The following is a 22,577-nucleotide window of genomic DNA, read 5'->3' on the forward strand; positions in this document are numbered from 1 at the left end:
TAATTAACTTCCAATAAACAGTTAAATTTCTTTGTAACAAAAAAAATAAAAAATCTTACTTGCAAAAACTTCAGCCTTGCAAGAAAGTCATTTATGTAGCTGCCCAAGGGTTTGAGACTGGGATAAGAGCGCTTGGCCCACCTTTCTGGCACTTTCCCCACTATTAAACTGCCAGCCACCGCCTCCAGCTCAGCATCCATCACCACTAACCCCTTGATGGCTTTGAGCAGGTTCTGGATGCTAACACGGATTGTAGTGCACAACCTAACAAAGCAGAACAATGGGTTGAGATCAAAAAGACTTTTTGTAAACGTTTGTAAAAGTTATGGGGCTTACGTGTTGTAACGCTCCATCTCCTGAACCAACACAGTGTTCATACTCTCCTCATAGCGAACAGGGAATTTCAAAAGAGCTGTTTCTATGTCAAAATTCTTTGGCAGCTAGAAATAAACATACATGATGGGCCTTGAACAGTAGTAATACGAGTATAATTTTATGCACTTCAATTTTATGTGTACCTTGGTGAGAATATTATTGGCTATGTCATAAAGCGTGCTGTCACTCCCAGAGCTGCTTCCACCTATCCCTCCTCCTCCTTGAGTAAGTAGCAGTGAATCAAATAACAGTTTTGTTTGTTGAAGATCTTTGGAAACATCTACATTTTCATGCATCCCAAAAACCTCTGGGTGCTGGGTGAATGGTAGTTCCTTTAAAACATGACACAGACACATTTTACCAACATAATTTCCACATTGCATTCTTTTCATTATTATTTTACCTTGATGAATTCTATATATCCTTCATATGCAGACTTAGGTGGTGCACAGTAATCTCCACTGGGTGAGAAGGCATAGTGAGGTTTCTTGATGACGTTGGTGTTGTAAAAATCAGCTAAAATGGTCAACAGCAGTCGTCTGTCCCAGTCATCAGTCACCCTGCCTCCATAGTTACACTCTCCAGTCAAATACGTTATAGCTTCAAATGGCACCTCATCGTATTCATTAACAAACAGCTAAAAAGAGAAAAGAGTAAAACTTTAACACCATTTTTTTTCTTTATTTCATCATTACTATACTGTAAAAATATACAATAAATAATACAAATAACAGTACCTGGAGCTGTCTGATGCTTATGCGCAGATCAGACTCATTAAAACCATATGGAATATTCCAACCTAGTGGACCAAATTGTTTTCTCTCCTGAACAAGAGCATGGAAGAAACATAGTCCATACAAGAGCTTCTCCCAGATCTGAAAGATAAAATTTAAATGTTTATCATCAATACAGAAATTGTGTAGTAACCTTTTGTAAATGGGTATCTATAATCTTCTTACCATCTCTCTTTATTGGGACAACTGCTGAAGAAGTTTGGATCAGATATCGGATCAGACAGATAAGACTGGAGAAGATTTTGTCGAAGACCAGTAGGAGGCTCATTTGTCATTTTAACACCATTTTGTAGAATTGTCACTGGAAACTAAAGGGAGACAAACCACATTGCTTTATATTAGGATTATCAAATTACATTTTACCAAATAAAATAGGCTAGTATTGCACCTTTGCAGATGGGTAGCTTGTAAGCCAAAGTCTAAAGTCAGGATGGCATGTTTCTGGGCTTAGGTCTTCACAGATTTTCTCTAGAGTGGACATCCAGGAAATGGCCAAATGACAGTTTTGCAGACACACCCACGACCCGTCCTGCATAGCTGTCGCAATCATTTTTGCAGCAATGGGACCTTGGCCTTGTCCCAAAGATATAGACTGGAACTTTGTAGCCGCCATGTTCTTGTCAGTGGCAAATTTGAGCAAACCTTTGGAAAGAATATTTTTTTAGATGACAACTAACAACAGATGTCATATAAAGTAGTACTTAATGAAACGAAAATATGCAGCATAAGTTGAAACATGTATACAAAGAAAAATACTTACTGGCCATAGGATCCGCTCCAGGACACAGAACAAATACAAGTGGAATGGTGGCGTTAGAGTCTTCATAACTTTTACTTAGGTCAAAAGGAGGTGGTTGGACAAATGTCTTCCCCAGTTTGTCAGTCAGATATTTGGTAATAGCTGGTACCATCTTATCAGGTCGTAGACAGCGAATTATGATTATCTTCTGAAGCTCATTGAGTTTTTCACACCAGGGTGCAGGTAGAGGAGTGTTTGCTGGATCTTTGCTATCATATATCACCTTGAATTCCCCAGGGTTTTTGATAAAATCATTTCTGTATGCATAAGATTGTAATTAACCCAAGTATAACTTAAAAAAAAGGAGAAAAATGCAGAAAATGTAAAAGTTTAGGCTCAACTTACTTTATGCCCTGTAAGCCCGGGAGTTCATTGGCTCTGCAGATCTCATCCCAGTTCTTGTCCTGAAGCCAAGAGGGGTCAGGGTTGGGAATGGTGTTTTGTAGGCCTACTCCTCCAGTCAGCAAAAACATAAACTGGGAGTATTCAATCTCATTCTTTGCCCTGTACACAAAAGGTATCAAGATCTATATTTGTAATTTAAATATTAATTTGAATATTAAAATTGGTGTTTTAATATACTTACAATTGTATGTTACAACAGAGGAGGAATGAAAAAAGAAGTTTGTCTTTCTCAAATAATGAGCGGCATACATTGGAGTATAAATTGTAGGTGAAGTGATCAATGAGGTACTGAAGACGCCTCTCCAGTATCTTTGACTTATTGCTGATAAAAATAAGATAATTAAATAGATAATATGAGTCATTTATGCATAAATCATGTAAAAAAATGTAAAGGGTTAATCTATTTTCACGTTTCTGTTGGCAAATACTTACCTGTCTTGGATAGAATTAATGTATAGGTTGACAAACCAGCTGAGAGAATACTGGTACATGGGGTCTATATTGCTCAGGTCAGCAATACTGAAGAACAGTGTAGATGAATGCTTTGCTATTGGTCTATAGCCTTCTCTAGATTCTGCTATTTTGACCTCTGTTTTCTCTGCAATCTGAAACACAATTTCAGAATGTTAGTTTTCATGTTTTATGTTATTGTTTGTAACCTTTTTGTTTACAGACCTGCTGTTTCTTTGTTATCTCGTTTGACAAAATCTTAGCAGAATCTAAAATCTGAATTGCAGACTCATCTTCCAGAATATTCCCCTTTGAGGATTGTAATGTTTCCAGTATTTTGTCTTCAGTTTCCTTCAGCTGTCTTTTTATTGGCTGCTGACTGTAAGATTAAGGCATTTCTTTCCTCCTCCAGCTCTGGTCTGTGGAGCAAATGGAGCACAAGCAATTCTCTGCAAACTCTGACAGACATATAAATTTGCTATATAGCATTATGAGTTTGAACACTACCTTTCCTTGGCAACTACAATCCCCAAAAGCTGGTCCTCTAAGCCTTCAGGGGTTATCATGAAATTAAGCAGAGACACTTTGGTGGATAGTTCGGGCAGATAGTGTGGGTTTCTTAGTTTAGTAGTGATGTAGAAACGGAAATCAGAAGAGTACTCAATCACACTCTCTCCAAGTCTGATATAGTCAACACCTCCTAGAACAGTACAAGACTACAAATTAATATAACATATGTAAATAAGATCAGTCTACTTAGCTATATTTGCATCACCTTGTTTGAATGTCTGCTTGAGGAGCAGTGGTTCCAACGAAGGGTCAAGGTCTTCTCCCACATTTTCAAGCAGGAGTGGTGTGCCGAACTGGATGCAATTTTCCAATGTTCTCATATAATCTGCATCTGTCAGCTTTATGACACTCAGGTTGTTGTCCTTTTCTGAATTCTTCACCCACTTGTTTGCTTGGCCTTGAGGATCAATCATTAAAGGCCTACAATAACATACACATATTAGATGTTATTTACAAATATTTATACTTATTATAGTGTAAACACTTACCATCTTCTTGAATTACTGACAATAACTCCATTGTCAATTGAAAAACTGTCATTGGGAAGGCCTGCAAAATTCCAAGCCCTGATCTTAATTGGATCTCCCAGAGTTTTACTGAGGGAAAACTCATTAGATGAGGGAATATTTCTTGACTGCAAAAAATATTTAAACATAAATAGAACTTACTAATGAGGCTTTTTTGTTAATTATTTTTAGTAATTACATACTTTGCAGAGGTTAGTCCACTCTTTTGTACAGTGCTGTCTGAAGCCTGCTGTAAAGGCTCCCAGATAAGCAATGACACCGGCCGAAATGAGGACATCCCCAGTCAGGTTGTCATAGGTGCTCTGCAGGTCATCTGCCGCTTTACGCCACCTAAAACATACATAAATGTAAACTTGAGAACAAGTTTAAAGTAGATAAAACCATTAACATAAGCATAAACAAATGTTGCTCTTTCTTTACCTTGTCTTCTCTCCTCCAAGACCACCAATAAGCTTTTCAGCTCTCTCCAGTTTCCTTGCACACAAATCTACCTGGAACTCTAATTGTGCCTTTTCTTCTGTCTTTTCTTCAAATGTTTTTTGAAGAGCAGCCAAACGATCCTCAACCTCTTTGAGCTCAGCTCTCTTTCGGTCCAACAGGGCCATAGTGGTTGCAAGAGACTCTTGGGCTACTGCCAGATTGGCTTTCTTTGGGGCTACAACCTATAGGCACACACAATTTCTATTTTAGACTAAAACCAATGACTTAAGATAGGACATGAGCCACACCAGACCTTAGCCACTCTGTCATACTCTTCCATTGCTTTTATCCATTTACAAAGGCCCTCTGCTGCTGAAGATGCCTTCGCCACTATACTGGGGTCGAATTCGGGATTAGTCATGTACTCGGCGCGAATCTTTTGCATCACAGCTGCCTACAGAAATACAGAAATATAGTTCATATTTATTTATCAAGCATCAAAACACAAAGATTGAATAGTACACACGTTGAGAACATACAGGAATATTGTCCTTGTCGTACTCTTTTAGATCTCGTAAAAAATTCATATCACCCAGTAGCTTCTTGCTTGGTCCCCAGTAGTCAAAAATCTATAAAATATTACACACACTTATGAGCATATTGTTGACAATAACTAAAATATGATAAAAATGTAAAGAACATACCTTTTTACCAGTTCCAGTGGGGTCAGGGACTTTATCTGGTTTTATATCCTTCATTACACACACAGCAGCCATCACAAGCTTCACTCCTGATGGTGGGTTTTTCATTGACTTCACAATAGTGACATCAGAAGGCTGAAACATGGAAGCAGTTTAATTTACTGGAAGGTCAAAGCACAAAAGTTTCTATGGCTACATGGGACACATAATATAGATTAAAGGAGGAAATACCAACCTTCAAAGTATCTAAGGCTGCAAGAGCAGTCTCTAGGGCAGGGATGGCTTCAGCCAAATCACTCTCACACTCATTCTTTAAAGCTTGGGCCTCATTTGCTTTTACAGTCGCTGCTTCTTCATCAACACGAACGGTTTTACTCTTAGCTTCCACTTCTTCTGACTCAACTTCAATAACCTGAAATACAAAAAGGTAGATTCAGTTGTCAGTTGGATTCCTATGCTTTATTGAAGATTTACAGCATGTGAGATCAAAAACAATTATGCCCACCTTCATCATTTTTGTATTGTCAATTTTGGCTTGTTCCAGTTTGGGCTGTAGGTCTATCAGTTCCTGCTTCATTTCTCCCACCTAAGGTATATAGAATAGAGTGTGTTGAGAGGGTTGTAGGGGCGTGAAATTACATGGTGGCTTTATTAAGTGTCCTCGTTCTTTACAGTTGAAACAGCTGTTTCTGAGGTCTCCCCACATTTATGCTGCCCATTAAGACAATATTGTTCAGTTCATTTTGTTTTTTTACTCTACAGGGAATCTGATTGTGCCATGCAGTGATGCCAAAAGTTAGCACACTATCCACTAGTGCAGAGGTGTCCAAACTTTTTTTCATCGAAGGCCAAATCACATCTCAAATGAGGCTTAGAACATTCATTTTAGGTCTGTATCACAATGCAGTGTGATGTTATTGGGGTTATAGTGGCTGAATTACTTGCTGTAAAAATGAATGCCTAGGGCCAATTTAACAGAAGGTAATGTAAGGGTTTTGTTTACTGACTTTCACATTACCAAGCTTCCTCAAATGGTACAGTCAGACGGTGAGAAGATTCTTTTGTACACACCTTCTATACTGTGCTCATTTGGAAAATGACTACCCACAATTGTGCCAAAGTACTTAAAAATGCTCAACACACAGAGCAGAACATTTATATTGAAACTGGAGCAGTTTCTTGGCCACATTCATTAAATTCCAACTTGTACAAATAAAACAGAGAAGATATAATACTGCAATATTGTAGAATATACAGTACCTGAGATTCAGCAAAAGCTAGTTTATCCAAGCCATTAGTATAACGTCGCTTTGCCTTCATAACAATGTCTCTTTTTTCAGTAAGTAGCAGCCGAAAAGCTGCCATGAGCTCCAAATAGGATGTAGGAGTCACATAGTTATAACGGCCAAGTTCTGACAGAAATCTGCAACAAGTAGTAGTTTGTTTAGTAAATAAGACTAAATGAATGCATGTAAAATCCCCAGGCCATACCTATCAGAGAGCTGCTTTAGAGAAGTGTGGAATGTTTTTACATATTGGTATAACCTCATGTCGCTCTATGTCAGTCATTTCTAGTGTCTTCAGGAATGAAATAGCTACTCTCTCAAGAGCTTCTTCTGGCCATGGCTAATATACAAGAAAATGACAATGACATTTCATCTTGACTATATGATGCATTACAATTTTACACATATGTTTTGAGATACAAATCTTTTACCTGAAACCAGTCAATAGTGCAGCAGTTAATGAGAGATGGAAACTGTCGCAATCTGTTTCTAAATGCATTTCCAATTGGACTGAAGGCCACCACAATGTGCAGGTTTTCTCTGCAGCGTGCAATAAAAAAGGCAAACAGAGTCAAAGGACTCAGCTCCACATTCTTGTTACCAGCCTGAGCAATAGGGCGTATGGCCTATGGAAAAAAATAACAAAATAAGAAAAAATACTGAAAATCATTTAAGTAGTTAATTGTAGTATAGTTTACCTCTATTATCTCTTGCTTTTCATCTACAGCAAAGAGATTAGGAACCTCTCCGGTGTTCAGGACACTGTCCACATCCTCAAGAAATGCTTCATCTTTGATTTGAGTATCCGTGAGGAGAAACACAGTCTTCTGACCTTTCACCCCAGCATTTTTCATCAGCATCTATAACAAATTCAGAGACAGTGTAACTACAAAGGTAACACATCTGTAAAGATGTTTATACAACGCTCACCTTGATATCATCCCTCCACTCGGTCAAGCCGTAGCTCTTGGAGATTTCAGGCTGAAACATGGTCATGTGGGCCATAAAAGTGGCTAGACGGGTTATGGACTGTCGACCACTGCCTCCCAAACCCACCAGCAGAGCATTCCCACCAGGTTGCTTTAACACACGACTAATCCGAGACAGGTGCTCTAAAACATAACTATATGACAAAACAACATATTCAGCTGTAAAGCTTTTGATATGCATTCCAAAAATAACACTAGAGTATATAAAAATCTTACAGAAATATAACAAGGTTCATGCGGCTCTTGTTCATCTGGTTGTATTCTACCAGACAGGACTCCACCACTTTAGCAAATTTGTCCACTGATGGCACTTCAGCATACAGACGGTCCTCATCTTCCAAGTCAGGGGTCATGTAGTCACCAAATAAAAGATTACGCATGTCCTCTTCCACAAGCTTAAAAATTCATTAATTAATTCACCTAGAAAAACAACACACTAAGGTGGAACACATCTTTTAACTTACTTGCTTGCCCGTTTTTAGATGTTCAAAGACTTGATCAAATGATTCTTTGAAGTTATCGTGAAGAATGTTGCTCATTAGCCGGTAAAGCCAGGTGCGGTCACTGTCATCCACCAAGCGGTCGTAGTAGACTCGGAAAACCTCGTGAACAAACAAGCGGATCATAGTTTGTTTGCTTTTAAGCGACTGTTTCTTCAGGAGTAGACAGCCTTGGATCACTCGAGAGAAGTCACGCAGGTTAAAAGTGTAATGTGATTTGGCTGGAGTAGGAAGCAAGTACTCCATGGCCTTCTTGTAAACCTGTGAAGCCCAAACCACATAATTTAAAAAAAAAAATGAATGTAGCAAAACTATGTAACATTATTGATTTTACTAAATTTACCTCCATGGTGGCTGTGACAATTTGATTGCCAATGGTGAAATATTCAGGGGTAAACTCATTGTTTTTTAGATAAAAGGACATTATGTTGGAGAATATGCGAACCATTGTATCATCACTGAAGGCATTAATACTGCAGATGTTAAAGTGTCTCAGGAAGCGAGATGTAACAGCATTTCTTCCTCCACCAGGGGGACCCATTGCAGAGATAAATTGAACGTCTACTAGGCAGATTCTGGATGTGTCCTTGAGATCATACCTGCAAAAAAATATAGATATAAATAAAAATAATCACTTCAGAATTTAAAGCAAATATTGTACCAGTTTCCATGGTCCATGAACTGTCTGAGAAGTTCCACTGGTGGTTGTGCTCCAAACTGTTCCAGCGCTGGCATATTCACATCATCGACAAATATTATGCACTTCTTTCCAATTGGGGGCCCATAGACTCCCTGTCTTCGCTTATTTAATCTGGACATGATGATATTCTACACAAAACAAGTACACATTTTACATTTTGAAATCTAAATAAAAATTGAATATAATCCTAATAGCTTACTTGTGTCTGATTGGCACTTGTGCGTGCTGAAAAGTTGATGAAAAAGGGTAGATAGAGATCTTTGTCTAAATTGTTCAATAGTTTGTCCTTGATATACACAGACTTCCCAGTGCCAGTGGGGCCAACAAACAAACTAGGCCTGAACAGAAAATACACAAAGTAAATAAAAGCATGTAATTTCTACTTAAACCTTCAAAATATGATGCTGTATGTCAATTTGAGAATGGTACGCAGTGCTTGTAAAAATGCTTACACTCCATATGTGATGCATAGGTCCATAAGGTATGTATAACGGACCGTGTCAATTGTGGGAACAATTATCTCTTGCACTTTGGTATTTTTGCCCCCTAAGTTGACATTCTTGATGCCGTCATTCCAATGAATCCAGCGACCTTTACCTTTAAACTGTGCAAAAAATATTCATTAGCATTATTCATTGCAGTAATTGAGGTAATTGTGTAATTGTAAGTAATAACACAGTAGTACCTCATAAAAGTAGTCGTAAACTAAACCTTTTTCATCTAGTGGACATTCCCATTTCCCAATGGCCTCAGGAATAGGGTTTTTGTCTGTCTTTCCTGTTAAAGTGGTTCTAAAGAACTCATTAAACTTCCCCCGGCTCTGTGCATCACAACTGCCCCCTACTGACCACACTAGAGAGAAGGCAAAGGCAGCCTGTAGAAGAAAAAAGAGAATAGAGAATTTAAAAACAACTGGAATCAAAGTGATAAAAGGTTGCTCTCTCAATTTACCTTAATCCAAACATGAAGGATTTTGTCTTCAGGGTGTGTCTTGACAGGTTCAGATAGCAGCATTTCAAACAGACGACACAGTGAGGTCACAGTGTTACTGTCACTAGTCGGGACAACTTCCTGTAGAAAAAAATGCATATTTACAATACTGATATTCTTAATTGTATGTGTAAATATAATTTTATTCATTTTCATCTGAGGTTTAGGCTACCTTGCAGTATTTGCGCAGCATTCTCAGGGCAGGGGGTAAAAGCCAGTGAAATAGTTCTAACAAAAGGGTCCTGCTCACTGGACTTTGTAAATCCTCTGGAAGAGTATTGAACCAAGAAAGAACTAAAGGCTCCCAGCCTAACTGAGATGGCTCCATATAGATCATACCACATCTACTGACTGTAGCAGGCTGCAGAACAAAAACAGTAACTACATTTACATGCTTATACACTAAGATAACATTTGCATGCTTATGTACTAGTATCTGGTAACTTACAGAAGCTTGTGAAAGATCCATAGCCTCAAAGATAAGGCTCATCTGATTGGACATCTGAATAATCTCACCACTCATCAGACACAGCTGTCAGGGTCAAATAAAAATTTTAAGTGTACATGACATACAAATGAAGCCATTTTTTCATTACCTTTTTGTTATCATCAAGTACTGTGTTCATGCTCTCAATCCACAGAGTATCTATGGGTCCATCAAACACTACCCATTTACGTTCTGGTGTCTCAGCTGATGCAAATTCCCTAAACGTGTTAGCCACAATACCATCTGTCCACTTAAAAAAATAAAAATTGTACTGCATAAGGACATTTTTCACAGTCAGTAGCAGTTACATATAGACACTGATGTACCTCATGGGAAACCAAATCAAACTGCCCGAAGAGCTGCCCCATAGTGATGGACTTAGGGTTCAGTGTCCTGTAAATGACCTTCTCCTCCTCTTGACCCTGTTCATTCATCAGAGTCAGTGTGTCTGCTAGAACATGTAGAACTTTGGTCTTTCCCGCAAAAGATTCTCCAACCAACATGAAACTGGCAGAGATAGATACATACATGTAAGGTTAATGTTGTGGTAAAGTATATCATTTTAATATTTAACAGAAAATAAACATACCCATGTCTCACAATCATCATCTCATATGTCTGAATCATCTTCTCTAAAAATACTTGAGTAGGTTGGACATTGTGGCTTTTGCAGCACTCTTCAGCAGCTTTATAAAACAACTACAAAAAAGATCAAATAAGTTTATTATTGTATATATAAAGTATAAAGTAAAGAAGCTTAGTAAATAAACTAGATTCATACCTGATAGTCAGCTTTAGGAAGGGAGATTCCAGGAAACAAATCGCTGGTAATCCCATTGAATAGAGGAATATCATGAGACAGAAATTTAGGCTCATTAACATCTTTTATAGATCTCAGGAGCTATAGGAATAAAATAAAATAATATATTACAAAATGCTCAAAAACACATTGTCAGTGAAAGTTTATAGTTCATACCAGTATATCCTCATTCTCTTCTGGATACTTCAGTTTGAGATTTCCAGCTGCCACAAGTACAGCTTTTACGGCCCTCATGCCATAGTCGTAGTGAAACTGGGAGGAAAGCTGCTCTGAGCACAGTCTGTAGGTCATTACTATCTTCACTGACAATGGTTTGGCATTCAGAAAGCCGTACGAATACAGCGAGATCTCAGCAATCAAAGCATAGTTTGGGACCATCATGGCAACAGTTCGAAATAAAACCTGGGAAAGAAAATTTTTACTGTCAGGTTAAAAAGGAAAATATAGCAAATACAGCAACATAACAAAAAAGTGTTTAGTTTACCTTAAGATTGTCAGGTAGTTCCGATCGCCCTGCATAGCCTGGGTTCATGGTGATGGACACAAAGCAGTTGGGATTAAGTTTGAGTGTTGTTCCTTCAAAATCAAAGTACTCCAGCTTCTGCTCAATGGCTCTCTGAATACACAGCACTTGTTGAGCCACGACAGAAAGCACCTCCAGTTCAATTCGATTGAACTCATCAAAACACGCCCATGCACCTGAAGATGCCAGACCTTTGAAAAACTGTAAGAGGAAATGTTATCAAATGAGTTAACCACATGCATGTAGGTTTAACATAATGTAACACAAATTCTAACCTTGCCCATTGCAAGATAATCCAACCCATCTGAACAGTTAAACACAACACACTGAACAGCAAGTGCTTTGGCCAAATCCTTTGTGGTTTCAGTTTTCCCTGTTCCTGCTGGACCCTCAGGAGCACCACCCAGGTTTAGGTAGAAAGCCCCAATCTAAAAAACAGAAACAGTTTAAGAAATCATGATATATTACACCACTAAGTTTTTTTTTTTTTACTTACCAGAGTTCGGTAACATCTGTCTGTCAGTGGAGTGATGACTAAACGTGGAGAGTTGCCAAGATATTCATAAGCATACTTGACATCACAGTTGATAATTCTAACATGCACATTGTCGTTGGTCCAGTAGTACCGGAGCTGGGCCAGCCACTGGAAGTCTGTATCTTTTGATACACCTGATTGTAGTTGGATAGATATTTAAAAATAGTGTATAGAGCAACGAAATTGTTAAAATGAAAGTGGTCTGTGATAGGATACCTTTCTCAATGAGCTCCATGATGACATCTCTGGCATGTACATCTATTGTGACCAGTGCTCCCAAAGTGGTTCGAGTTTGTTTGGCCAGTTTTCCTCTCACAAGCTCCACAATGTCATTCAACTGACTTTGGAGCTGCTCATAGTACTTTTTCAAAACCTAGACAAAAAGGAATTTAAAAACTGTTCCATACCATTTTCAGAATCTTGAAATCTTAACTAAACTAATTTTAAACTAACCCCTGCTCTAATAGCTTCATGTACTTCCAATGTCCAAAAGATTTGTGAAGTACAAAGCACCACCTGTCCAGGCCACTCCCTCACCCACTGGCTGCGGGTGGTTTCAGCATAGGCCTGAAAAGGACATAATCACACAGTTAAATGATACACACAAGATCTTAATAATATTGGACATGAATTCACTAACTTCTCTCGAACGAGCAATCACATCATTAACACTGCGCAGCATCACATCCTCCACCTGCACCAGCCACTTCTCCACTGCCCCTTTGGCCTCTACTGTGGAAATGTTCTGGACAAGGGCAACACGCTCCCCTTCACTGCTATACATGGCCTACAGGAGAGAATGATTATTATTATGTTGTAATTTTAGTGATAAAATAAAATAGAGCATAATGTGCACCTGGATATCCAAATTGGGTAAGAAGTCCAGTTTAGAGATACCCTCAAAACACTTTTTAAGGTGTGGCTGAACTCGCAAGGGATCCTTGGTCTCTGACAAAATCTCTAACATTTCATCATTTGACAAGAAAAAGAACCTGATGACAGAAATTATAACTGTATTAGTATTGTGTAAATTTTTCTCTTCGTATGTATAAAGCGCATTCATCATCTTACCTTGGAAAGAAAAGGCGCTTCTTTTCAAGATATGCATTTAGACCTTTCATAATTGTGTCCAGTAAGTTATTGGATTCCTGTAGCTTTTCAAGTAAATCAGGCAGTGATGTTGCTGGTAGGATCTTTAAAGCAAGCAGAGCATATTATCTACTAACATATAAAGGCTTATGTTATAGCCATAAGACTAATACAACATTTAATATAATGCATGCCTTAGGGTCCTTGACACAGTGTCTCATGACCTCTCTCCAGATTTTATCAACAGTTTGGAAAAGACGTCCCTCCTCTGGAATCTGATGCATGATGTCCTGAGAGGAGAAAATGGGTTCCAGGTAAAGCCATTGAGTCTGCACTTTTACCCACTCATCAATGGTTCCTTGGATACGAAGCAAACGATCTTCCCAACTCTGTATAAAAAAAGAAAATCAATTAATGTGAAGTAAGCCCGACATGTTTTTGTAAAATATCAGTAACCTGCCTTGATTTCATGTTCAAATGGCTTAATAAATGGTGAGCCCCTCATTGTCTGAGTCTTAACTATTTGGTCATCCAGCATAGTTTGAATCTCGTCCAGTGATATTAGAATAGATACGCCAGTCTCTCTGTGAGGCTGATGGTGGAAAGCAACATCATCCCATATGGTCACCATAGTCTTCATGGCTTTCTCAAAAGAAAATTCCTGCAGCGATAAAGAAAACATGATTAGGGTGAAAAGCTCAAAATGTAACTGCAATGTGTAATATACTTACTTTACTAGCAGCTGCACTGACAGACTCGAACTTGTCTAGGTAAGGAGTGAGGTTTTGTTTTAGGATTTTTCTTAGTGTAGTGCCAGAGTCTGGGGTAATATCATATCCTACTATTTTTGACATTTGGTCCCAGTGGCGTTGTCTGATGCCCGGATTACAGAGAATGGACACAAGAGGAACATGCTCCTACAATACAAGATGCATTGTTTAGTTCTTCAACACGCATTTAAAGTATTTTTACTACTTCTACTACCTTAAACTCTTTGATCTCTTGTAACACAGTACTGCACAAAGTTGCAGTGGGACTCTCAGTTTTGCTTGAATCTTCTGCACCCTCTTGCCCAGCTTTACTCTGTCTCTGTTGGAAAAACTTTAACATCTTGAAAACGTTCCTGAAGAATTCATCAACTTCCACTTCCATGCTCTCTCCATTCAGGCCCTGGAAAGATCCATCCATCCATCTAAACAGAGACACTATTAATGCCACATATTTGTTACCACAATAAATAAACTAAAAGGAACCATACAGTAAATCATACTTTTTTTCTGTGTGCTGCCACTCCAGCACAAGCCCAAAGAGTTTCTGGTAAGGTTCAATGCTCTCTTTAATTGCAGCTACTTCTGGGTAACTGGTTTGCGCCATGTCGTAAACTTTTTTTCTTCTTTATTGATGTATTCTACAGTTTCCTCTGCCTCCCGGATCAGTTTCTGAACAATCCTAATATCTGCCACATACTGCAACAAGACCAGTTTTAGGACAAATTTTATATAAGGCCTAGAAAACATAATATTCATAACCATATTTGGTTACATGAAATTGTATTTTTTACCTGTGGAATCAGGTCTAGCTCTGAGCATTCTGGGAAATCAAGAATTCTGTGGGCTAATTTAGTCAACTCTACCATTAGTTTTTCTCTTGTGGCAATCAGCTCATGTTTTCCTTTATACTTAGCTTTCTCTATCACCTAGAAAAAAACAACAACTCTGTATTATATTACAAGAAACAATTATTTTACAGCATACGGAGAGAGAAGAGGATTACCTCATCACTTAGTTCAAATGCCTGCATGATGTTTTGTGGCCACAGAAATACAGTTTTGTGAAGCTTCAGATCATCAGGCTCAAATATGTGGACATCCACAAGGTACAGTAATTTTTTAAGGGATTCCTGGTACAGAAGCATTATACACAAACTGTTATATGAAGGAAAATAAATCATTAGTTAAAGCCTAAGCACTGTAGGCCTACTCACAGATATTTTCTTCTGGAGTTGTGAGAGACCTGTTGTTTTGGTAAAGTTGATGTATTCAATCATTTCAACCATCTTTTCTGTGCTTTCTGGTACTTTCTGAGCATTCTCCTTGATTGTTTCAAATTCTGAACAAATCCTTCAAACACACAGAAAACGTGATATAAATTACATATGGATCCAATTGTATAGTAATTTATGTAATAAATTGATACTTAAACCACTTACTCCACATTAAGCACTCTGTGATTGTTAACTAGTTTCTTGATGAGTTCTTCAGCAAAGTGTTTAGCTTTGTTGGCTAGTCCCTGCTTTAGTTCTTCACAATCCAGATGGACCATTGTGAAGTGGGCTTTGGCTGGAAGGTCGATAATCTCTTTGGACAAACGATGGAACTCCTCCACTTTCTTAAAATATCAGACCGGGTTTTTATATATATATATTTATAATAGCTATTGTAAAGTCTACCTTATTTTTAAGTAAGTACCTGAGTATATTCTTCAAAAGAATGCTCCTCCTCCATGAACAACTTCACTTGAGTTTGTGCAGTTCCATTAACAAGCCATGCATATTTTTCAACTGTAAAGGTAAACAAATATTATTTTGTGTAAAATAATTATTGTAATCTTATATACTGTCAAAAAGACATAATTTGTATAATATTACCATAACTCTGGAAATGTTTGTCGGGTTCCTCTAAATTTTTTTCAACCGCTGTCTTCAGTATGGCATTAGCACTACCCCATATATGATCAGCCACTTTAGCGTCCACAAATGAAGATGTTGACTGAGCCAGCCATGATTGGACAGTCGGTACTTTCTTTAGAAATATAAACAACAAATGTTTGACATAACTCTTCAAACTAATTCTGAGCCTGAAGTCTGAGCCACACTTACCTGCAGTGTACTTGTTATTGAATTAAGAATCCCAAAAATGGCTCCCCCTAGATCTTGTAAGGTTGGGTAAATCTCCATCTTTTCATCATCAAATGTCAGAGACATTCTGAACAAAGGCAGGCTGTGCTGATTCTTTTCATCAAAAAGACTAGCATATTGTGCTACACTTTTATGAAGCAGGGACTTAAGCTGTAAAATATTATAAACAAATTTGAATGTAAGAAATAGTATATGTGCTGTATATCCAAGTATTTGATCTTAACCATAAAAAATGACACAGTAATCTCACCAGATTGGACATAAGAGTGGATGCACAGTTGTAAAAAGAGTCCAACTTCTCTTCTTTAATACCCTTTACTGTATCTCTTAGGGTTAGCAGATGAATAATTTTCGGAAACCAAGTGTTCATTATGTGCTCTTCTGTTCTCTTGCACTCCAATGCCATTTTATTGTGTAAACTTTTACAGTCAACAGGCCCTGAAACTCTGAATAAACATTAGACATAATAAATCATGCTATTATTACATTGTTATTATGCCCAGTGCATTTTATTACCTGTAATCTGAAAGATCAGCTAAGACTATTGGAGAAAATGTGGTGTAACTGATGTCCAGTATTATCTGCATCACTGGATGAAGAATGTGCAAATTTGCTTTGATCTTCCTGTGGCTTTGGACAAAGCTTTCGTGCCGGGGTTGTGAGAAATCCAAAATTCTATTGCACAAGACAAAATATTTACAATATGTTGTCTAGGTTGATACATTTATTGTGTAACTTACTCAAGTGAAGTAACTTCCTGTTTCTCAGTATTCTGTTTGTGTGGTTCTTTTAAAATTGAGCCCACTGATGCAAAAGCAAAATACATTAAAGTAACCAATTCTATTAGTAGCAAACACACACTTAAGAGTAAAGACACTAAATATAAAAAAATACCTGTATGTTTGACAATTGCATTACGGAAGTCCTCGCTCACTTCTGTGCAGAGCTCCTGTAACAGTGCCTGTGTTCTTGGAGTATTTTTAAGTTCAGGCAGGAGTCGGCCAGTGATGGAGTGCAGCCATTCTTGTTGTATTGGAGTAAATGGACCACTTTCCACACGTTTCTTTAAAAATGCATAATTCATCTGAAAATAGGAGAAGCAAATGTTATTTCTCAAACATAAGCATTTCTCTGTTAATGGCATAAACCTGTAAACCAACCCGTTCCTTCTGGTCTTCACTGATCATCTGTGATAAATTTGAAAAACACTGTGTTAGATGGATGCTTGAAATAAATAATATTTTATGTAGACAGTGTCTAACTGTGTATTTCTTACAGAGGGTGGAAACTGTGGCTCTGGTGATGAGCTCTCTGGTTCGTTATCCAAGCACCGTCTATAGGCAGCCATGGCCCTGGACACCCTGTATGACAGTATATACAATACAACTGCTTTAGCCAGCTAACATTGTAGTTAACTGCAAGTGTTTCCAACCTGACAGAACACTTACAATAACAATCGACGTTGGTCATTTAGCATTTTCTTTTTTTCGACGCTTCTGAAGTTTCTGATGAATCAACATGCATGTCTCTTTGACAGCGTCGACCTTTGTGTCAATTGGCGGCAGGACTGGGAACTTTGGCAAACCATCCACTTCTTTGTCTTTCAAAATTCTACCGGAGGTTGCCATTTCTACCAAAAAAACATTAACATCAAAGGAAATCATTAAGTTAGATTGCCAAGTTAATTAATGATCAAAAGACTTTATTACTAATATATTTTAGTAATCACTAATTATTACTACTAATATCAACAAAACTATTTTACTGCAAGCAGAGGAGAACTAATTTAAGGAAATGCAACGAAGTGTTTGCAACTTAATTTAATCTTTTCTAAAGTCTATAGATGGCGCTGTTTATCCTGGTTTGGCAGTTTTTGATGGAAGAAATGACCGGAAGTTAACGAAAAACCCGCTAGCTTACTGCTAGCTTACTAGCTGTCGCCGACGTAGCTCAACAATATATAAGGTAATATAACTATTTCAAACATTATCGTGAATTTTGATGGATTAATATGATAATAAAGCCTAGAGTTTGACATAAGTAGACAATGTGAACCCCAAGAAAATGCCTAAAATAGAATTTAAAAACACAGCGTTAACGTTAGTGTAGTTGTTATTATAGGCCTGAACTTCAGTATGTTTCAAAGAAGACCACAGTTCTTTAGTTTAAGGTCATGGTTTAAGGTCAAGGGTATATTTCCTCTGTTATTTCTGGCCATTTTTGTTTTATAATTGAGTTGTTTTGTAAGTGTTGCTGTACTTACTGTTACGCAGATAAAAAGTGCGACCTACTCTGTGAAATCTACTCTGTAAAGTCTCCTCTGTGAAGTCTACTGTTTGAAATCTTTGTACGATTTGCTCTGTGTCAAGCTCAGCTAAATGTGCCTTTTCCGTTAAGCGATATGTGATTTTCGATTTGTGATTTTCGATTTGCCTACTCCTATAATCTCCCCGAGGCCAAACAAAGCTTTGAGTTAAAGCCCACAGAGCTCTGAAGTTTAGCTTTGAGTTCCGGAGTTGCCATGGTAACAAGGCTTTATGGAACTTTACATGTATGATGTCATCGGCGCCGTGAACCTGATGGAACTGGGAGGTTTTCAGGTTCTAGAATGTGATGATGTCATACTCCCAGACGGGGCAAGAGCCACGTTTCCCTGTTGACTGAGGCCGAGTGTTGTTAAGAAGTCACTGATATGAGACAAACCTCGATACAGTGCGCTTTCGATTCGATACGGTTCAGTAAAAAATAAAGGCTAAATCATGGAAAATCTTTGTTAAACCACTTCTTGTGCAAAGTTCATATGAAACACAAACATTTTAATCCTCAAAACAGCGAAAATGTCAAACGAGTTTCCTTCCACTAAACAAACAACGAAACTGTAGCTGTAACAAAATCATTTAGTAAAATAAACCAAAAATACTCTTGGTGATATATCGATAGAGCAGCCCACAATATCGATACTGTGTCATCACATTAAACGATACGATATATCGATATTTCAATATTTTTGCACACCCCTCTACTCTTTATCACACTGTACTTTGCCACGAAATATCCAAAAGGTAAACGCACAAATGTTAAACCTGGTATTGAAATGATTAAAAAACTCACTGTTAGAACACAATGGCCACGTTCACATGATGTTTTTTAATTGTTCTGGATTAAATTGTTTGGACTTAAAATATTTTCCTTGGAGTTTACATGGAAATAATAATTCTGAATATCTGGGTTTCACGTGACATTACAGGGCGACGTTTGTCAGCGCGCAAAATCAGATGGAGGGCAAGAAGTGAACCGACTGGAGGGAAATGCCGATGTGTTGTGCAGTTTACGGTTGTGCCAATTGTTCTAACCGAGAGAAGGAAAAGCGATTTTTTTAGAGTACCGAAGATAGTCGTCCACAAAGGTCAGAAATGGGAAAAGCTGACAGAACGCCATAAAAAGTGGATTACAAACTAGAGCCCGACCGATATGGATTTTGCTGTGGCCGATATGAAACCGATATAATGGGAGTTGGCGCTGCCGATAGCCGATATAATCACCGATATATTTAGTGATGTAAAAGTTCACTGTAAATGTTGAATTGTTTAAAAAACTTAGGTTTGGCTCTGGTGGATTTTAAATTGGGTTTATTTAGGCAACATTTATTGTTATTCTGCCTCTTTACATCATATTTACAGACAGTAGGTTGGCTTAATGGCATTTTTGCATCACATTCTAGACACTAGTGATGGTATTCCAGTTCTTTTTAGAGAACCGGCTCTTTTGGCTCGGCTCACTAAAAGCTGCTGGTTCTTTTGGCTCCCAAGTGGCTCTTCAGATTGTTTTGTTGCAAGCAGGACTGAATCAGGACTGAACCAGGTCTAAACCAGGACTGAAAAAGGACTAAACCGGGACTTATTTATTTTATGCTAAACTACAGTCAAATATGCTCGTTTTTTTAATTTTTATTTTCTTTAATCCTACGTACACGCAAATTTCTCAAAGTTTCGTTTTTAGCCGCTGTCAAACCACGAATCACGCGGCGTGAAGAGAAAAAAAGTGAGAGAAAGAGAAAACACCCCTACTAGCATCAGGATCCGCAGCGGATCCGCTTTCGCTCCGCCAAATCCGCCCCACAGTCCGTCCGCTTTGCGGATCCGCTGCGTATTTGTTCCGTATTCGCATTCTGACTGTTGCTAACCCTAACCCTTGGATGGCCTGCTGTTACAGAGAGAATCTGCGGTTAAATCATCTTAGATCCGCACTGTGAACGTACTTTTAACACAACACTTTGTTTTTGACACAATGATTTGTACTATCAATGCGCGGATCCGCGGGTAACCCGGTTCGGATTCGCTGCGCGGACGCGCCACTGACTCAGCCGTTATCAGAACCTGAGAGAAAGAAACAACATCCACCTGTTGTCCGTGGATTTAACTGTAAGTAATAGTTTAAAAGTTAATTGTATTAGTCATCATTAATGTACATAACGTTAACGTTATATTGTGGTGTGTTTACATGTGTGACTCTGTGTGTTTTATCAGTTTGGACGAGTGCAGTAGGAAAGTTAGCGACAGAAGCAGCTGACGTGATGAAGACGATGTGAGGTCAGGAGTCAGGATAACTCCATCTCTTGAGGTAGATCCCAGTCTAAATACTATTTTTATATAAAGCTACTTATATTCTTGTATATTTTTACGATCACAGAATTGTAATTCTGCTCCGTGATCATCGGTTCTGGCTGGACGCCGCTCTCGGCGCTCTGCCTTCGGCTGTGGAGCGACGGTGACACCGGTGTCTGATCTGGTTGTGTTTTAACCAGAGATAATTATTATTTGTGTAGACTAGAGTGTTGACTGTTGAGTTGAGACTAAAGTGCAGTCATGTCAGTGCCTTAATACAATAATTTAACGCAACGTGCCATAATACAATAACGTAACGTAATAAAAAGCACAACTTTTAACAGCTAACGTTAGCTAACCAACCAAAACTTATGTTGTTTTTCCCCAGATGACATCAGGACCCTGTCCTTCTGCTGAATGTCACCATCAGGACTCTGTCCTTCTGCTGAATGTCTCCATCAGGAGCCCTGCACACTGATCAGAAGTAAGTACTTTTAATGATTTTTGTGACTGTGAAGATTTAGTTTGGAGTCAGATCTGACTTTGTCTCTAACTTTCTGTTATGGGACTTGAGACGGTGCTTCAGACTTTCAGTGAGAGATGTTGACATGAACACTAATGTGTCACATCTAAATTACACTGATATTGACTATGAACACCATCATAAATTGATTATTATATTTTAAATGTTGTGGTAAAAGTAAATGTAGTAGAGTATTGTGTATTAACAGCAGTGAAATACGTCTCATGTTCATACTCAGGCTTATACTAAAACAAAAGAGTTCAGTTTTACTGCGCTAAAGTATTTCCTATGAGTTAAATCATGTTTTTCATCTCTGTTTCAGAATATACTATGGTTAATAAGAAGATGGACATAAGGGCCTGATAAAGACCCTCTGGAGGTAAATACTGCACTTGGATTAAACACTGTGGCCTGAAATGATCCAAACTGATATTTGTGTTTCTCTTATTTGATGTTTTACAGAATTCCCTCTGCTGGGCCAAGTTCCAAAAATGTAGAGACAGACCCTCTGTAAGTTTACTGTATTATCCTACTTTTATTAACTTTCATAACTAAACATATGCACATTATAATCACACCTGTTGTTGTGCATATTGTTTCTTTCAGAACCTGCTGTGGTGGAGTTTAAAGACTGACCCTCTGTAAGTGCATAGATTTCTCCAATCAAGTGTTTACCTTTCATGTTCAAATCACACAGCCACTGTCATGACTTACAATGTTCTTCACAAACCTGAACTCTAACTCCTTACAAGAATAAGAGGTGTAATGGGGTGTTTAATACACACTGGTGTCATTTCAGATGCTGTGAGAAAGGGGAAGCCCAGAGCTGGACACTGACAGACTGGATCTTCACCAGTAGGACTGAAGAGGAGCCAGACTCACTACACCTCTGCCTCAAAACCTCTGCCTCAGACTGAAGCTAAAGACAGAGGCTCTGAAGCTCCCACACTGCACACTCTATAAGAACAACCATCCATCTAATTGTTCTGTGGTGGTAAACACAAGTTAAGTTTTAGTTTGAACAGTATGGTATGGCTACACTCTGTCTCATCTGTCCAGGCTTTTACTCATATAGCTTATATTTGTTTTTTGCCATTTAAAAAAAAACAAAAACTTTGCTTAACTTGAATTATTTTTAGTAAAAACTGTAAATTGTCATTTTCATATTAAGAATGAAGCATTGGTTAACTTAAAGGGTATATAAGTCCTATAACATTAATAATGATTATTCATGTCCTAAGATTTCTAATTAATGATTTAAATAAATATTGTTTACAATGTAAAAAAAAAAAAATAACTAATGAGATTTAGTGATAGGATATCACTGATCCAACTTTGAAATTGTTTAAGTTTATGTTTTTAAATTTAAGCCTTTATATCCTAGTTTTAATACTTGCTGTAAAAGGTTTATGTACAATTACAATGCAAATGCTGCTGGTGTGTATTTAGGTCAGTAGGAAGTGGATCAGTATTAAATCTGAAGCATATTTAGGCTCCTAACGACACAATAAACAGATCCGCGGCAGATAACCCGGTTCTGAAAGCGGATCCAAAACGGGTCCTGGGCGGATCCG

At 38.0% G+C, this 22,577-nt stretch overlaps 1 protein-coding gene and 1 long non-coding RNA gene across 2 annotated transcripts in view; one reads left to right on the forward strand and one right to left on the reverse strand.

The window, feature by feature from the left end:
• The window catches only part of LOC110166947 (dynein axonemal heavy chain 12), a 25,002-nt gene extending 5,730 nt beyond the window's left edge, over window positions 1–19,272 (reverse strand). Inside the window, 71 exon segments of the mRNA XM_055165298.1 lie at window positions 60–264; window positions 337–440; window positions 519–707; window positions 779–1,012; window positions 1,113–1,253; window positions 1,340–1,477; window positions 1,558–1,811; window positions 1,930–2,225; window positions 2,314–2,472; window positions 2,555–2,695; window positions 2,806–2,978; window positions 3,049–3,183; window positions 3,185–3,242; window positions 3,331–3,523; window positions 3,599–3,813; window positions 3,882–4,027; window positions 4,103–4,250; window positions 4,341–4,582; window positions 4,654–4,794; window positions 4,880–4,969; window positions 5,045–5,176; window positions 5,277–5,453; window positions 5,547–5,627; window positions 6,302–6,464; window positions 6,533–6,570; window positions 6,572–6,667; window positions 6,759–6,953; window positions 7,026–7,187; window positions 7,258–7,450; window positions 7,533–7,711; window positions 7,781–8,077; window positions 8,160–8,415; window positions 8,478–8,644; window positions 8,716–8,854; window positions 8,969–9,120; window positions 9,202–9,390; window positions 9,468–9,587; window positions 9,679–9,867; window positions 9,955–10,038; window positions 10,103–10,243; window positions 10,320–10,500; window positions 10,583–10,692; window positions 10,775–10,894; window positions 10,970–11,215; window positions 11,298–11,537; window positions 11,612–11,764; window positions 11,833–12,005; window positions 12,088–12,244; window positions 12,325–12,438; window positions 12,512–12,658; window positions 12,728–12,863; window positions 12,943–13,064; window positions 13,155–13,349; window positions 13,421–13,621; window positions 13,692–13,877; window positions 13,945–14,152; window positions 14,231–14,346; window positions 14,349–14,426; window positions 14,522–14,656; window positions 14,734–14,859; window positions 14,944–15,079; window positions 15,169–15,347; window positions 15,428–15,519; window positions 15,607–15,760; window positions 15,838–16,026; window positions 16,127–16,322; window positions 16,393–16,551; window positions 16,617–16,680; window positions 16,771–16,960; window positions 17,352–17,506; window positions 18,140–19,272. Of these exon segments, the coding sequence (XP_055021273.1) occupies window positions 60–264; window positions 337–440; window positions 519–707; window positions 779–1,012; window positions 1,113–1,253; window positions 1,340–1,477; window positions 1,558–1,811; window positions 1,930–2,225; window positions 2,314–2,472; window positions 2,555–2,695; window positions 2,806–2,978; window positions 3,049–3,183; window positions 3,185–3,242; window positions 3,331–3,523; window positions 3,599–3,813; window positions 3,882–4,027; window positions 4,103–4,250; window positions 4,341–4,582; window positions 4,654–4,794; window positions 4,880–4,969; window positions 5,045–5,176; window positions 5,277–5,453; window positions 5,547–5,627; window positions 6,302–6,464; window positions 6,533–6,570; window positions 6,572–6,667; window positions 6,759–6,953; window positions 7,026–7,187; window positions 7,258–7,450; window positions 7,533–7,711; window positions 7,781–8,077; window positions 8,160–8,415; window positions 8,478–8,644; window positions 8,716–8,854; window positions 8,969–9,120; window positions 9,202–9,390; window positions 9,468–9,587; window positions 9,679–9,867; window positions 9,955–10,038; window positions 10,103–10,243; window positions 10,320–10,500; window positions 10,583–10,692; window positions 10,775–10,894; window positions 10,970–11,215; window positions 11,298–11,537; window positions 11,612–11,764; window positions 11,833–12,005; window positions 12,088–12,244; window positions 12,325–12,438; window positions 12,512–12,658; window positions 12,728–12,863; window positions 12,943–13,064; window positions 13,155–13,349; window positions 13,421–13,621; window positions 13,692–13,877; window positions 13,945–14,152; window positions 14,231–14,346; window positions 14,349–14,426; window positions 14,522–14,656; window positions 14,734–14,859; window positions 14,944–15,079; window positions 15,169–15,347; window positions 15,428–15,519; window positions 15,607–15,760; window positions 15,838–16,026; window positions 16,127–16,322; window positions 16,393–16,551; window positions 16,617–16,680; window positions 16,771–16,960; window positions 17,352–17,504 (11,208 nt within the window). The 5' untranslated portion in view covers window positions 17,505–17,506; window positions 18,140–19,272.
• A 1,728-nt stretch (window positions 19,273–21,000) lies between these two features.
• Window positions 21,001–22,322, forward strand: LOC129412103 (uncharacterized). Its single transcript, XR_008633577.1, has 4 exons — window positions 21,001–21,382; window positions 21,466–21,513; window positions 21,610–21,644; window positions 21,803–22,322. It is a non-coding gene; the product is annotated as an uncharacterized LOC129412103 (long non-coding RNA).
• The last annotated feature ends 255 nt before the right edge of the window (window positions 22,323–22,577 follow it).

Source organism: Boleophthalmus pectinirostris, unplaced genomic scaffold, assembly GCF_026225935.1.
Source record: "Boleophthalmus pectinirostris isolate CB_2022bp ecotype Guang Dong unplaced genomic scaffold, ASM2622593v1 HiC_scaffold_7, whole genome shotgun sequence".
Classification (NCBI taxonomy): Eukaryota; Metazoa; Chordata; class Actinopteri; order Gobiiformes; family Gobiidae; genus Boleophthalmus; species Boleophthalmus pectinirostris.